The sequence below is a fragment of the Lagopus leucura genome, unplaced genomic scaffold (genome assembly GCF_019238085.1).
Source record: "Lagopus leucura isolate 7727_CA_CO unplaced genomic scaffold, USGS_WTPT01 Super-Scaffold_702, whole genome shotgun sequence".
NCBI classification, from domain to species: Eukaryota; Metazoa; Chordata; class Aves; order Galliformes; family Phasianidae; genus Lagopus; species Lagopus leucura.
Genome location: NW_024962254.1, coordinates 1,456,192 through 1,472,051, shown reverse-complemented (window position 1 = coordinate 1,472,051; position 15,860 = coordinate 1,456,192). Strand labels below are relative to the sequence as shown.

At 41.6% G+C, this 15,860-nt stretch overlaps 1 protein-coding gene across 2 annotated transcripts in view; it reads left to right on the top strand.

Moving 5' to 3' along the window:
• Positions 1-15,860, top strand: part of NARS2 (asparaginyl-tRNA synthetase 2, mitochondrial) — a 51,377-nt gene that overhangs the window by 34,708 nt on the left and 809 nt on the right. The window contains exons 8-14 of one of the 2 annotated variants that reach the window (XM_042862544.1): positions 3,320-3,418; positions 4,037-4,074; positions 5,986-6,052; positions 7,399-7,536; positions 8,300-8,397; positions 10,457-10,483; positions 10,559-15,860. In XM_042862544.1, the coding sequence (XP_042718478.1) occupies positions 3,320-3,418; positions 4,037-4,074; positions 5,986-6,052; positions 7,399-7,536; positions 8,300-8,397; positions 10,457-10,483; positions 10,559-10,565 (474 nt within the window). In that variant the 3' untranslated portion in view covers positions 10,566-15,860. The remainder of the gene's footprint in view (positions 1-3,319; positions 3,419-4,036; positions 4,075-5,985; positions 6,053-7,398; positions 7,537-8,299; positions 8,398-10,456; positions 10,484-10,558) is intronic. The other variant, XM_042862543.1, reaches the window with a different exon arrangement.

The window sequence follows — 15,860 nt, the reverse complement described above, 5'->3', positions numbered from 1 at the left end:
AGTGGCATCCAACTGTCATAGCTGAACCTTTTTCTGTTTCCTGGGTTCCATCAGCAGTTACTGTTTAAGTTCTATGGTCAGAGAAGCAGTGGTCCAACAGACAAGTCTCCTTCCTTCCATAACAACAGCATCTCTGCAGAGTGGGTCTAGTCTAAGAAAACCAGTACATGACCATGGAATTATGAACAGTGGGCAAGAATGCTCACTTGGAGCTGCATGCAAGATCTTCTGAAGTTCCTAACTGAAGTGAGCGATCTCATGTTTCTAATGCTTCTCTTCTACAGACTTTTTTGGAGAACTGATAGGTTAAAAAATGATCAGTATATCATAGCAGATGTGAAAAGGATATCCCTTGCAAGGTGCTACAGTCCTCATAAATGCTTTCTTTGCTATTGAAGTTCAGCTTGCTTTCCAAAGTGATGATTTTTCAAGACTGGTGAGGGCAGCAACACTGTACAGGTATATTTTGCCTTTGCAACAAGCGTACACTGAGCACAGGTGGAGCTTTTTTTTCACCAGGTGACAGTGAAGAGTGATCTTCAGCCTATAGAGATCTAGCTCTTGGGCTGTTCAGAATGTAGATGAGAGAGGAGTCTTCACAACAAGGTCAGCTGTGAGTCTGCCCTCTGTGTGTGTGTATGTACATGCATGTGGTATGTGTGAGAGCAAGCATGAGGGCGACAAATAACGATCAGGTTGATAAATGTATGTACATTTACTGTGATCTGCATTTGCATCAATACTCACGGCCTGGGAAAATGTGGCAGCAAAAATCCTACTGTTACTGTGATTTTCTGGTAGTATGGTTGCATGACCTAATAAAAATCAGAGAGATGGTTGTTAAGTTCCACAACAGCACTGGGACAGGTCAGGACTGATGCTGCTGAACTTCTTTGAAAGGTGAGGATTAAGAGGAAAAGTGGGGAGAGGTGAGAGAAAGAAATTTTTACCTCACCTACACTTCTACCAGCACATTTCCTGTATTTTCCTTGTGAAGCAAGCAAACAAACAGGCTTTTGAAACCAAGAGTCCCACCTCTAAGACAGATGGCCATCTGTGAGTCCTCTGCTGTTTTTCATGTATAAGCCTCCTATCAAACATGCTTAATTCAGGATATATTCACACACAACCACTTGATCTATCCCTCCAGCTCACGTGCTCCCTCAACTAGCAAGCCAGTGGCTACGGTTCTCCACTCACTTTTCATGCATCCTGCTTTCTAGTCCTTCATTATGTTATCTGCTTAAAGCCATAACTTCTGCATTGGAGCTTTTCTTTGCCTTTATTTTTCCCGTTCCCTGTTTGTGCCTGGTACACATTTGGCATAAATAAGAGTGGTGAGAAAGCCAATGCATGACCCACGTGTCTGCCTTCTTTGCCAGGATAAAACCTCACGCTCAAACCTGGAAATATTTCTCAGATTGTTTTTCCCATACCACCCACATCTTTTTTCCACAAGAGGAAGCCGCTTATGTTGAATGCTGTGGGAACCTAATTGTTACTTTATCGCACAGCGAGGAAAAAAAAGTGCTAATGAAACAACATGCTTTTCTAAAAACAGATGATACTTTCATTTTCTAGAAAGAGGAAGCTTAATGTAAAATCCCTTTGTCTCTGCCTCGGTGAAACCAGATGAATTGCCAAGAAGTTCTCTAATTTCATTTGCATAAGCCTTTTTCTAGTTACTTTGAAAAAAGTTCAAAGCTGCCTGTTTGGTTATTTGCCAGCAGGAATGCTGGCTTTTCATTTCCTCTGCATTTGAGTACTAGTAGGGGTAAAATTGTTTATCTGCATATGATAATGCTGTGCCTTTATTTGGACCTTCCTTTTTTAGCACAGGGCTCTGATTGATGCAGAGTATGAAGGTTCTGAAGGAGTGAAGATGGTCTGTTGAACAAGCTTCTCCTGGCAGGTGGGATGCAGTGACTGTTCATCAGTCAGTGTTTCAAGCAGTTTAGAACAAGTGATCAAACATGAAAGTCTGAGCAAGATGCCTAAAAGCTAATCTTAGCTATGTCAGTCGCTGAGCTGCTTCTCCCTTTGTTTTGTTCCTCTTGCCCAGTATAAGGTTCCTTATGGGGCAGTGACTTGCTTCTTCCTCAGACCTGCTGACAGTAAGGTTCATCTTTTCACACTTTGCCTCCCCTGGGCTTAGCAGTGTGGAGAGCCCACTGTTCATCTAGGTATCATGGGTGGATTCTTTGCTTTTGTCAGCTCTGCAGTTAATGACACAAATTGTTACGCTTACAGAAAACACAGAGACCTGCCAGGACTTCCAAAAGTGCTTTTTGTTGCAAAAAAAAAACCACCTCCATCTCAGGCCAGGGTGATGAAATGCAGCCCAACTGCATTGCTTGTTGCTTACAAAGGTGAGAATAAAGAAAGTGATTCTAAAGAAAAGTTGGGAGTGTCAGTTATCCACAGGTATCCCTGCTTTGTGCAGGCATGGGGCTACAAGTAGTTATGGGAACTCTTACTGGCCAGCATGACAGCGAGTGTTCTGGATAGACTGCTTTGCTTAACCAAGCATGAAAATGACTCTTACAGCAGGTTGATCAAAAAGCACTGAAATCCAGTGTGGGAGCTTTTTTTTTTTTTGTTAAGAATCAAAATGGCATTTGTTTCATTTAATTTCTTCATAGGTGAAGCCCTTTTTAATGGGTAAGTATATCAGTGTTGTTTAGGTTACCCACAGTAGTTTAGGGGAATCAAAGCAGGTCGTTTTTTTGTCTCTCAGACATCTCTGAATTGATGTGTACTCAGCTTTAGCTCACTGCTCATCTCTACAGATGTTCTCTTTGAGTTACTGTGCCGGGTCTCTCTAACTGGAATTTGTTGAATAGTCTGATTCCACACAGTGTGCATTTATTCTCTTCTCCTTTACTTCTATCTGTTGTGACAATAAAGCAGAAGGACAGAATTGCTCATTACAGGAAAGGCATCTCACTAGTGATTTATCTGAGACCAGTCACCACAAATGGTTGTATTGTGTTCATTTGTGGCTGACCTGGGCTGCTCGTTGTATATTTTAGTGTTTGGTTCTTGTTTTTTTTTCCACTGGAAATAGTTGACTGAAGATACTAAGGCCATCAGCAGACACTGAGACTCAAAACCTGTAGCAGAAAAGCAAGTTCTAATCCACTTCAGCCAGTGAGCAAGCCTGCTAATTAGGAGCATTAGCAAGCTGGTACTCTCTTATGCAGTCTGACCATGCAAAAGCTCCTTTTGTACCCTTTGGTTGATGTGTACTGTGTTTTATTTATAGTCCTGGACGTCTAAGCATTGTTAATTTTCCATGCACTTCTGTTTTCTCTGTTAGGTTATGGAACATCTTTTCAAGACAGCAACAAGCACTGTGTTCTCCAAATGCCCTCGTGATGTTGAGCTTTTTCATAAATATGTAGCTCCTGCACAGAAGGTAATAAATGTGACAGGAAAGAGCTGCAACACTTTTATGCATTTGGGGGGGCTCTTGACAATAGAGAGGCTTGATTTTATTGTGTTCTCCTGTTAATCATAGAATCATAGAATGGCCTGGGTTGAAAAGGACCACAATGCTCATCCAGTTCCAAGCCCCTGCTGTGTGCAGGTCACCAACCACCAGCCCAGGCTGCCCAGAGCCACATCCAGCCTGGCCTTGAATGCCTTCAGAGATGGGGCATCCACAGCCTCCTTGGGCAACCTGTTCCAGTGCTTCACCACCCTCTGAGTGAAAAACTTCCTCCTAAAATCTAACCTAAACCTCCCTTGTCTCGGTTTAAAACCTTAGGAACCTTAAGCCTGACCTTAAGTTATTTTTCAGACCAACACAGGGAGGACTCACAACTTTCTGTAGGTGTTGGCATTTGTGGTGGAGCTTTAGCTGTCACATCACCTTTTAGTACAGAATTACATGAAGTGGATTTTGACATATATTTAGAGCACAACACAGATCTGTAAATGGGAACTTGGAGGGGGCGGTAACTTTTGTCTTTATTCTGGACCTGTGAACTCTTAGGAGTAGCTTTACCATTTTGTTTTTCTTGTTTTGAACAAGGGCAGGTTGGAACAAATGCTGAAGAACAAATTTGTAATGTGAGTATTTTAATTTCAAAATGAACTGGAGGAGGGAGGCCTTTTGGGAAAAGCATTCCTATTTTGTATATATATATATATATATATATATATATATTTTTTTTTCCCCCAACTCAATACTTCTGAATTAATATGATGTCACCTAAAGAGCATGAACTTAAATTTCCCTTGTTCTGTTCCCTAGCTGCCCTTTCACTCCTGCATGAGACTGACATCGAGTCTACTGTCCTTTCACTTTTGCTTACTTAGACAGGATCGTCTTTCTACCAAGGCATCCTCTTTCCAGCATGCACCTGATGAGTTGGTTTCGCTCTCCTCTGTTTCAGCTTTGGTGCTTGCTCTGTTTTCCCTCACATTTTCATACAATCATAAAATCATTTGAGTTGGAATGGACTTTTAAAGGCCATCCAACCCAACTCCCTTGCAATGAACAGGGGCATCTCCAGTTTGATCAAATGCTCAGAGCCCCATCCAGTCGGACCTCGAGTGTCTCCAGGGATAAGGAATCCAGCACCTCTCTGAATAACAGGTCCCTTTTTATAAAAATATTTTTTGACAGAAAAACAAATTGGGTTTTAAAATATTTCCAATTACTTGTGCAACTCATATTTTTTCAGTTTCTGAGTCCTAAAGAAATGAAAGATTTTTGTTTCTTTCCTTGCTGCCCAGAATATCTCCTCTCCTCTTCTCTTGCCGGTCTCTACAGATAGTGGTGCTCTCTCTTCATCCAACAGAATATTTCAGTTACTCAGCCCAGCACTGGTTTTCCTGTTAAGCAGCTCAGCTCCTTTTTGCATCAAGATCATGAAAGATGCTCCTTGTGCATCTTATTTGCACAGACACCACAGAGGGCTTCTGTGAAGTGAATCTTTCTCCCCATTTTGATCCTTCTCTCTTTGTACCTAACTTATATTTCCAGGAGGACAGAGTTACTCTCAGCTTCTCCCATGGAAAAAGAAATTGAGTCAGCCCATCTCTCCCTCCATTTCTGCCTCTCTTCCGTTACTGGCAGATCTGAGGCATTCTTAGCTTACACATCCCAGCAGTGTGGGTTAAACCTGTGCCTTACTTTGCCCAAACACATAGAGCAGTGCATTCCTGATGTATTTTCTCCAGAATCTTCCATGTGTCAGTGAATCCTTGTAACTGGATGTAAAGAGCTCATGTTCTTTACGTAATTTGGTTTATAATTGGGTTTGGATAACGATAAAGAGAGAGGAAATCATTGTGAGCAAGTTACCCTTTCTGCCTGCAGCATTTGCTTGGCATGTGGAAAATCTGTCAGCAAAACTATCTGCCATTGAGACTTGATTTCCAGTTACCAAACTTGCAGTATCTTTAACTGCCCCTTTTTTTCTGTTGGCATGATTCTGTTTATCAGTTCTGGTGAAAATTAGTGGGAATTCTGATTTCAGAACTGTCACAGGAGTAGAGAAACATTGCTGCAAATGAATATTGTGATATTTGCAAAATGAAATGAAAACACTGGAGGTGCAAGTCCTTTGCACACTGGGCTGTTATTCTTCCTTAATACTGGAACAGTGGAGCTGTGTTGGATCTATGCCAGTGAAGGCATTAAAAAAAATCCTCCAATTTGTATAAAGTTGGTTTTGTGCAAAACTCCCTTGTGACTGAAATGCAGTGTTGCAACCATGCAGAAGTGCTTCGAGAGCTCAGCATTTTCACTTTGCATGCAGCTGAAGCACAGGAAAACATAGGGTTCTTGCCATACCAAATGTAAGTTTTTGGTTTCTATTCCAAGCAGCATTACTGGGAAGTCTGACATCACACTACACGTTGGCATGGTCTTGGGGAAATGCTTCCTTAATTTTCCAGTGCAACACTTGGCCAGAACATTTAATTGTTATTCCTTTCACAGTTATCTCAAAGGCTTTTTTTTTTCTCTTGCAGAATTTCCTACAATGAAGCAGTGGAAATTTTGAAACAGGCTTCTCAAACTTTCACTTTTAAGCCAGAGGTAGGTAGTTGTCTGGGTGTTTGTCCCTATGTCTGTTGGTGCACACAGCCAGTCTGAGCACTTTAGGTCTCAGGGACCTTTCCCTCTTTATGCAAGCAGTGCTAAGTGTGTTCTAGTTTCATTAATGGTCATCTTAAGAAGCTTATTTCAATAGTCTTCAAATAAAGGAATTGTATTTAAGTAGCACCAAAACTTTTTTTCAGTACCAAAACTTTTACAAGGGTTGATAAGTCAAAACCACGTCAAAATACCATGCATCATACATGTAGGCAAAGGGAATCCCTTGTCTTTCCAAAGGCTAGTTGTCATCTGGGAAAGAGAATCATGTGATAGCCTTACAAACAGTGTTAGATTATGACTTTCTGCAAACTGTATTTTGCCCAATTTCAAACATACATGGCAGCGTTGAGAGCATTTGTGTTTGTGCTTATCTCCAGTGTAACAATTAGTCTTAACCTCACTCTGCTATTTTAAGGAAAATAATCCTCTGCCTGAAGACATCTTCATAGCTGGTTGGGTAGCTGTCTGGTCTCTGTGAGCAAGTGGGTGTCAAACCTTGAATCCTGTGTGTGAATATAGCTACAAATCGTGCTAGCAGTGCTGTTGCACAAATCATTACCGTTTTTTTCTGATGCAAAGGAGATTTATCAGCTGACTACATAAGAACAGAGATTTGGAAGGAACCACCTCAGTCAAATCTGTACTATCTAAATCTGAAACAGCAAACTCAGCATATTTTCAGATGAGGAGAGCCTGCAGAATGTATTTCCCTTCTTCTTTTCCATTCCCTCTGCATACTTTGCACATCCCGTGGTGGGCTGGAGATCTCTAGTCAAAAGCCACAGCATTTATAACATGGAAGAAAGCAGGAAAAGCAAAGGACATTGCAAATGTCCAAAGCTTCCAATAAAAAATTGTTTGATAGGATGCTGAGTTTTTTTTAAATGAGAATGCTGAAGTCAGTCTGGCTGAGTAAGCCAATTTTGGATAGGTTCCTATTTCCCTGAAGCTATGTGGTGAGAACTCCAAGTGGTTGGTTTGTTTGTTTTGGTTTTGTATTGTTTTCTGTTTTGATATCAGATATTTGGGCTTGATGCAAGGACGATCAGGCCCTGTTCCGTGGAAGTTAAGCCGTGTTATTTTCATTACTTTGCTCTGCCCTAAAACCTGTGGAACATTGTGTACTTAGCATATTTTCCCAGTAGGTTGTGTGAGCTCAGAAGTTAATGTTCATGTTTTTGTGTTAGTCAAAAATGTGCCACTCTATGCAGGGATTTTGCTTGGTGTCTTGCTTCAGGTGAGGTACACAAAAGCAAGATACTAGGTTGCTTTTGTTCTTGTTACAGTGGGGCTGTGACCTCCAAACAGAACATGAGAAGTACCTGGTGAAGCACTGTGGTGAGGTTCCTGTATTTGTTATTAACTACCCCTACGACCTCAAACCTTTCTACATGCGGGACAATGAAGATGGACCTCAACGTACAGTGAGTCCATGGGTCACACTTCCCCCTCCTTTTCATTGAGGTGTGTGTCTTAGCTTAAAAGTAAGTAGAACCATAGAATGTCCCGAATTGGAAGGGACCCATAAAGATCATCTTGTCCAACTCAAAGATGGCTTTCTGCTGGTCCTCCAGTCTTGAAGGCCAAGGTAAGACATGGCCATCATGTAGGTAATCCTGCCCAGTCTTCTTTCTGTTACAGAAGAAATCCCAGAGCAGGAGTAGCAGGAGGAAGATACAGGAGATAGGTAGCATGAAGTATTTGTTTAAAACCTTTAAGGCATATTTGCCATAGTTTTGTTTGTTTTTTTTTTTCCCCAAGTGTGTATCTGTACTACTAGTTAAGTGCCTAGAATTGTATGGGTTCAGGCAACCCATGATTCCCCAGTCATCCAAATCTACCATGTAATCCTCAAATAGCAGATGGACACTAGAAATAAACTTCTTCCACAAGTCTTTTGCTTTGAAAGTATGATTTTTCCAATTAAACCGAGACCAGTCTGAATCAGTGCTTCTACTAAAAAGTGTGACTTCTACTGCCATTTACTGCTCTTGCTTCACTTGCTTTAATTTCGGTATCTGACGAGCTGTGGAAAAGTAACCCTGCAGAACAAAACGGGGAAGAAAATCAACCCAAACCAATAGCACAGATGATAGCACTGTGTTCCTAATGCAACTTCAATACTGCCAGCTGCATTTCTGCTATAGACTGTGTGGCCTAACTTAAATTAGTTTTCTCCTTTTTAAGGTTGCAGCTGTTGATCTTCTAGTACCAGGAATAGGGGAGTTGTGTGGAGGCAGCTTGAGAGAGGAGCGACTTCCCTTCTTGGAATCACGCTTACAGAGGTACAGAAAACCTGCAGGTGCCAGGTGACCAGCCTGGCCACAAGTGTGTTCAGGCAGCCCTCGGTGCCTGCAAGGCAGGACTGGAAGGGCAACTGTTTGTCTGTTGTCTTTTGAGATACCTATTTATCTGAGTAAGCAATTGCTAACCAGTGGAGGAGGTCTTGTCCTTCTGCTGTAGGCATATGAAGTGCCACTCGACTTCAGCTCACTGCAGAAGAGGGGAGGGGAGCAGCCTTAGCTCTGTGGGGACTGTCTGAGACAGATTCTCATCAAGGCACTTCATCCTTGAGCCCTTCGTCACAACTTTTGTGTCTGAGAGTTGACTGTGAAGGTGAAAGTTGTGTAGCCAGAGCTTATGTACTTTTGTTACCATGTTGTGCAACGGAGGGACTGCAGGTGGGAAGATTTGCCTAGCTGTGGTACAGTTGACTTCAGTAACTGTATTTCATAGAATACTGTTCTTTGCTAAGAGTTTTGTGGAAAGCTTCATTGGAAAGAGCTGAGACTTGTACTGAAGTCATATGGCCTCGTTGGCAGTCTTTTTCCCTACTGCGTTGTTCTGACTTGTGAGGCTTAGGGTAATTTTAGGCTAAATTCAGTGTCAGAACATCAGAGCTGTTATTTCGTTAACAGCAATTGACTTTAGAGATGGGGTAAATCTCCATCTCTAGATGGGGACAATCTAGACAGTTACTCCCTGGACCCGGTCTGAATTTTCAAAATAACTTTTCGTAACTCATCTGAGTCCATTTGTACTATTTGTACACTTGTTACAAAGCAGTTTTGGAGGAGAATTAATCCCAGAGTAACATAATTTATACATCGGGAATGAATCCATCACTTGAATCAGCCAGTTGGTCACGGTGATGTATCTGATCAGTGGAGAAATGCAAAATCCATTTCAGCATAATGAAAAACAATAGGGCAATTAAAATCACTGCAAGATTGGTTCACAGTTTGTGGTGTAGGATGGTGTCACACCCTGCAAGGCCTCACTGTGCATGCTGTTACTCTCATTGTGAACTCTCCAGACAGAACCATGCTTCAGCTGAAGCAAAGTGCACTTGACATTTCTACCCATAGAATCCAGAGTCCACAGCCTTCCAGGTGTGGGACTGGAGGAGGGATCTTTGTAAAGGTCAAAGCCAGACTTTTTTTTGTGTGACAGGAAAGTCACAGGAAGTGTTTTGAGCTACAAATGATGTATCTTCAGTGACCTCAGACTATAGCTCTGCACTTAAGATGAACTGGAAAAATAACACCACGTGTTTCTCTGTTTTGAGTCCTCAGGATCTGATCTGCTGAACCAAAATATTTTGTTAATGCCTTTAAATTCTACTTCCTGCAGTCCCAGCACAAACAAGAGAGTGATAACTGGATTCTTGTCTCCTTATGCACGCTTCTTACAGTAAATCTAAAAGTTCTGGTCAAGGATTGCTGCAGTGTGCTGGAGATCAGAGGAATGGTCTCATTTTGCCTACAGAAATTTTTGTTTGTGTTGAGAGGAATGGGAAGAAAAAAATCAACTTTGTGCTGTTTCTGCTAGGGTTGGAAAAGGGTGGAGGATCTACTGGTGGCAATTAAGAAAAGATGTCTTCATTAAATTGCTTTACAGAAGCTACTTTTATTTAATAGTTGAGTATGTTATTAAATCCATGGCCATTTAATGGTTTTGTGAACTAAGAAAGGGGAGATTTCACGTATGGGGAGATTTTGCCTCATTCATAAATGAGATTGCTGCATGTTGTAAGTTTAATATTTGGGCCTACACTCTCCAAAATTTTGAAAGAGGGTTTTACTGATTTCCCTGAAGTGAAGCGTTTACACAAGTCTTGGTATGAAGCTGTGTGTTTCCAAAACTAACTTTGTATTTTGGGAAGCATGTTGGGAATCTGTTCGAGATTCTCTACCAAGTGCCAGAGCTGACAGCCATTGATCATGTCTTCCCTTTATTTCCTGCCTTTCCTTTTTCCACTCAGTTTAGTTGTTTTCCAGGCAAGTGCTGCATATGCAGCTCCATGTTCCCTTATTTATGAGGTTTTTTCTTCTTGTTCCACAGATTAGGACTCACAGATGCCTACCAATGGTAAGACTGTTTCTTATTTTGCAAGCTATATTTCTTCTGAGGTTCTTTAAACAACTGTTTCATTTTTTCATGCAGTTCTTGAGGGGGACGTTTCTTGGCCCAGCTGCATGGCCATCACTGCCAGTCTCAATGGAACAGCCAGTTCACTTCAACAAAGTTAATCTAATGCTGCTTACTTTATCTTCCCAATTTGTCTGTGGACAGCACAGGTCATTCCTTTCAGGATTGCATAAAGTGGATTAATTTACAACTCATCAGTGATACTAAGTCATCAAATTGTGTTCCAAATTGAATAGATTCTGGCCACCATCGCATGAGATAAACAGGTTGCAGAACCACAAGCAATTTGTGACCTTTAACAGCTCTGTGAATGACTCCCTTTGCAATTGACAGAGCAACTGGGTTGAAAAATCTTCCCTAACAAAGCTGTTGAAGCAATTAAAACTGTCCTGCTAAGGAGACAGAACAACCTTTGAATTAACGATTTAGCCCATTAAAATGACAAGATTTTAGTGCTCCTCTTGACAAGTGTTTCTTGGTATGTGCTTTGTCAAAGCTACTGAGAGGTTGGTAGTGTGGAGAATTTTAAATTTAGAAGAGTGTATTCAAATGCTCTTTAGTATTTGGATTGGCCATTAGGGAGACTGCCTTGAAGAATGTAGTACAGGATTCTTACACTCTCCCCTGAGTATGAACTCACTTTGAAACAGGCCAGTGCCTGGCAGTTCTTTATATCATCCATTTGCAAACAAGGTGAATGAAATGTTTTCCTTTATTATTTGCATTTATGGGTCAGAATGCACTGTATCACTTCATCTAACCCAAAGCAGAGGGTCAGAATTTCTTTCTGTGATTTCTCTGAGCCTGTAGCTTCTGTTTATAGGAAATATTTTTAGAAAGGCATACAGGTTAACTGTCTGTGTTCCCAGGTAAAGCTGCTGGTAGAAAGCTGTTAACATGCCCAGTGTATCTTATAGACCAAGCAGCCTGTGTAAGGGAGTAGCAGTCGAGTTGAACCTTTTTAGCCTACTCTGTTTCTTAGCTGTCCCTTTGAAGCTTATGTGGAATACTCAGAAGAATCCCAGGGCCCATTGTGGTACTTGTGATGGTTGTTTTTACTCCTAACTCTGACTAGCACCTGATATCCTAGATGAGCATAGTCAGCAACCCTTACACACATAGATAATTAAATATTGGGTCTTCTGGAGAGGAAAGCGTGACCAAGGCTGCTCAGGTGTATGGTTAGATGTTGAGATAAAGCCTTAGGAAGTCTGATGCTCAGTAGCAGGGAGCCTTTCAGCATTGCTAAAATAGCTCAGCCCTGCCTTATGCCCCCCATGAGAAACACTGCCCATCACCCATTTCCAGTTTCATGTCATATGTAGCTGTCCTGTAATCTCATTTGGGAGACTCTCTTCTCCCCTTTTTCCTCCATTCCACTGAAGTGATGCAGCTTCCCATAGGAGACTGAAACTGTTTTTGCCCCTTGCACAGTTTGATGTGCTGGGAAGCTGCAGGATTAGAATATCCCAGGTAACTTCTGGAATCCAGTCCAGATTCTGCCAGTGAAGAGGTAGTTATGTTGCCAGCATCCTTCTCAGAGGAGGTGGCAGGAGAGACTGAAATTAATCTCCTCCATTTTAATGAACGAATTTAGTCTCCAAAGCTGGCACACAAACTCTTTGGAGAACAGCTGAGTCATTTCTTTTGAAGTATATTTGCTAACTTTTGAATGGACAGCTATATGAGATGTCCCTTTGGAAATCCCTTAGATAATGCCCTATCTCCACTTCTGATTGTTTTCTTCTGTGTTTTGGGACACACTGTTTCTTCAGTAGCTTGAAGAGTTCCTTACTTGTGGAGGAGTCATGGATCAAAGAGGCAACCAACAATCTGTAGATAAAGGAATATGGCCAACCTCCTCTCAGTCTTCTTCAGTTCAATACAGCTTTCCTGTTGTGCAGGTTCCTTTCCATAAATAGTAAGAGGTGGGGAAGTACTTGGCTTGACTTTGGAGTAATTTTATCTTATTTTCACACTCCTTCCTTTGAACTGTAGACAGAGCTCAGTGCTGTAGATGCTGATTTTGGCTAGACTGAGAGACATCTATGAAATTGAGGTGGGAAGGTCAGGAGATCAGAGTTTACTCTGGGAAGTCACTTGCTGCCTTTGTGCCTCTTTCCTGCTGTTCTCTGCCAGTGTAGGCTGTTAGCTCCAGAGGGCAGACTGTGAATTCTGTGACCATGGGGTACTGAATATATTGTGTTATAAATGGACTGTAAATCCAGCTCATATCAGTGGTTTCCACTGAACACTCTGAATGCCTTCTTTTGTGGATTACCAAAACATTGTAGCCGAGCAGAATTTGCATGATACCAAAGATAGCATTTTACCCAGCATTAGAACCCAGAATCATGGAGTTGTTTGAGTTGGAAGGGACCTTTAAAGGTCATCTAGTCCAACTCCCTGCAGAGAACAGGGGACACCTACAGCTCAGTCATTTCCACAGAGCCTGTTACAGACTGATCTTGTGTGTCTCCAAGGATGGGGATTCACCACATCTCTGGACAAGCAGTTCCGGTGCCTCACTAGTGGTACTTGCATGTTTATTTCCTAAAACATTCAATAAAACTGATCCTTCATATGCTAACCCATTTCACTGCCAGTTTTTTGTTACCCATATTTTTTCCTTAGTATATTTCTTTTCTTCCAGTAAAATATTCAGCTCTGGGGATGACAGTGTCTTTGTTCTCCCAGCCTTACTTTTTTCTGACTGGCAGCAGAGGCTTCAGTATTACAAGATGGTTATATGACAGATCAAGATTATATTTGTTTTGAAAGGAGACTAAAAAGCATACGTTCTGTTTTACAAACGATGACTGAGAATGCACTGATCTTCACAGTGCCTTGCTGTGCATCACAGGATTTGGTGATGGTGACACAAGGATATAGGTTTTGAAAAGGATGAAAGGAAATGCTTTTCTAACTTGGCACGTAACAAGCTCATGGAATTCACTGCCAGGGGATGTTGTTGCAGCACATATTTTAGTAAGATTCAAATCTCAGAACTACCAGTCCTCCAAGTCCAGAACATGAACAATGAAGATAGCAGGGGTCATGGAAACTTACTTCCCCCATTGGAATAACGTTGCACATTCCCTCAGTTGCCAATGGAAGTCTCAGCCGTCCTCTGAAGCACAAGCTGCTGGGAGAAATAGCTAGACTAGTTTGAGAGTGTTTTCTGAGGTGAGAAACATACAATGTGTGGAGATTATTGAATGAAGGAAACCTCAGGAAACATTTTCCAGCTTAAAGGGATTTTTCTGTTAATCTGCAGGAAGTTATTTTTTCTTTCATCTGAGAAGAATGGAAAATTTCTCAATTCCTTCACTTTTTCTAAGTGCAGACATCAGGAAGGATTCACAGGCTTGATCCTCAGCACGTTTAATTCAATGGACTTTTTCTATTAACTTTAATGGGCTTTGTTTTGGTTCTTTTGCCAGAATGGCTTCTCAGAGTGCTCTGAGATCCATAGATGAAAGCCTTGGATAAGCAAGGGTAGAATTTATTATTATTGTCCATCTGGAAGGAGCAGAGTTATTTAATCTTTATGATGACTTTATAAACTGCATTGCCACCAAAGAGGAATGAAAGTGCTAGGCAGAGTCTGACTGACGTCACCTGCAATATCTGGGCTGTTATTTCAACTCCCAGTTGCTGCTAGAGTTGCCACCAGCTGGTTTGCCAATTCTTCTCAGAACTGCTGAGTCGGTGCAGGTTAACCTGCCACGGGCAGCACCCATATCACCCACATCCCTCAGATTTAAGAGGCCCTTTATATTTTACAAGTCACCACCCTCAGCATTAGATTTGCTCATCATCTTCTTCGCAAAGCTGCTAAGCAGGGTTTTCTGGAGGCAGTTCCCAGTATGTAAGTGGAAACTCAGTGCTAGGAAGAGGTAAGAAGTTCTGCTTTTGATTTTACTTGTTAGGCAGTGGAGTGGAGGAAGAAAATCTCTTGAGGAAAAACAAAAAAAAAAGAAGAAGAAAAAACCCCAAAACATTGTACTGCTTGTAATAAGTGGCTTCCCAAATTTCAACTCTTGTTAATGAACCACAAGAAAAAAAGTGGTATGGTACAAAAGGTATCCTGTCAAACTGTGTGAACAAGTGTATAGTTCAAGATGTGTGTTTATATGCATTGATATCTATATGCTTTCACATATATATTTCAGCATAATTTTGTATTTGTATCAAGGTTTAGTTGCTTTTTTTGTAAACTGGGCTGATGAAACACTCATACATGGGGATGAGAAGCATGTAGTGTATGTGCAGTCACACAGACCCTTTGTAGTGCATTCATACATCACAACTTTGTGGTCTCAGGAGGCTCAGAAGTGGCCCCATGAAAGAGCAGACCCACTGAGCTGATTTTCACTCCTGTTAAAACATAACTGTTGGTGACAGTTTATATCTGTAAACACAGTTCTTGCATATCGTGTCACATGAAATCAGGAGGGGAGAGGGGGAGCTGAGCCATCTGAATGTTGTTGACACCCACATAGTTGGAATAGCTGCTCCAAACTAGGCAGCTGGCTTTTCTGTACACAACAGGTACCATTCTCCAAACTGCGATGTCTTGTTGCAGATCTCATTTTTGGAGAAGAAATGTACAGGATTTTTTTGCTGACTTGCTGTGGGAATGAATAAATCAGTCTGTGAAAATGATTCGGGGGGGCTGGGAAGGGGGGAAAAGGTGACCAAAAAGCCATTATAATTACCCTAAGAGAAAAATAACACTCAGGAGGAATCTTCAGCAGACAAGAAGATGTATTTGAGCCAAGAAATTGACTTCTTAAGGAATTACTGGAAATGAAATGACTCGGCCTATTGAAAAGATGACTGGACAGAAGATGAAAATTTATTGTAGGGCAGATTTCAGCCTGGCAAGAGCTGAACAAACCCAAGCAGGGGACTCTACAGTGGGAATGTTTTGTGTTGCTGTAGGAACCTGGGCTTGTGCTTCTATTAGGGATATATTTAAAAACTTTGGTGCTCTCAGTGCATGTAGAGCTATTGATGTTAAAGTTGTACTTTGTACCCAAATGAGTTCTTGCTCCTAAACAAAGCAGGCTGTAGCATATAGGCAAGGCACAGCTCTGCTGGTTTACATTTGCACCTGGGGCTTCTTGCTAATACAGTTCTGCCTGTCAGGGAGCCCCACCGCTTCGTGCCCCTCTTCAATGCTGGCTGTGTTGGCAGGAATCCACCGTGGTTAGGGTCAAAGGGATGTAATTAAGATGGAAAGCGAAACGCCAGATAAAAAGCTCTAATTACATCAGCATAAATGTGCTGCAAATGTAACTGTCTGTTTAAA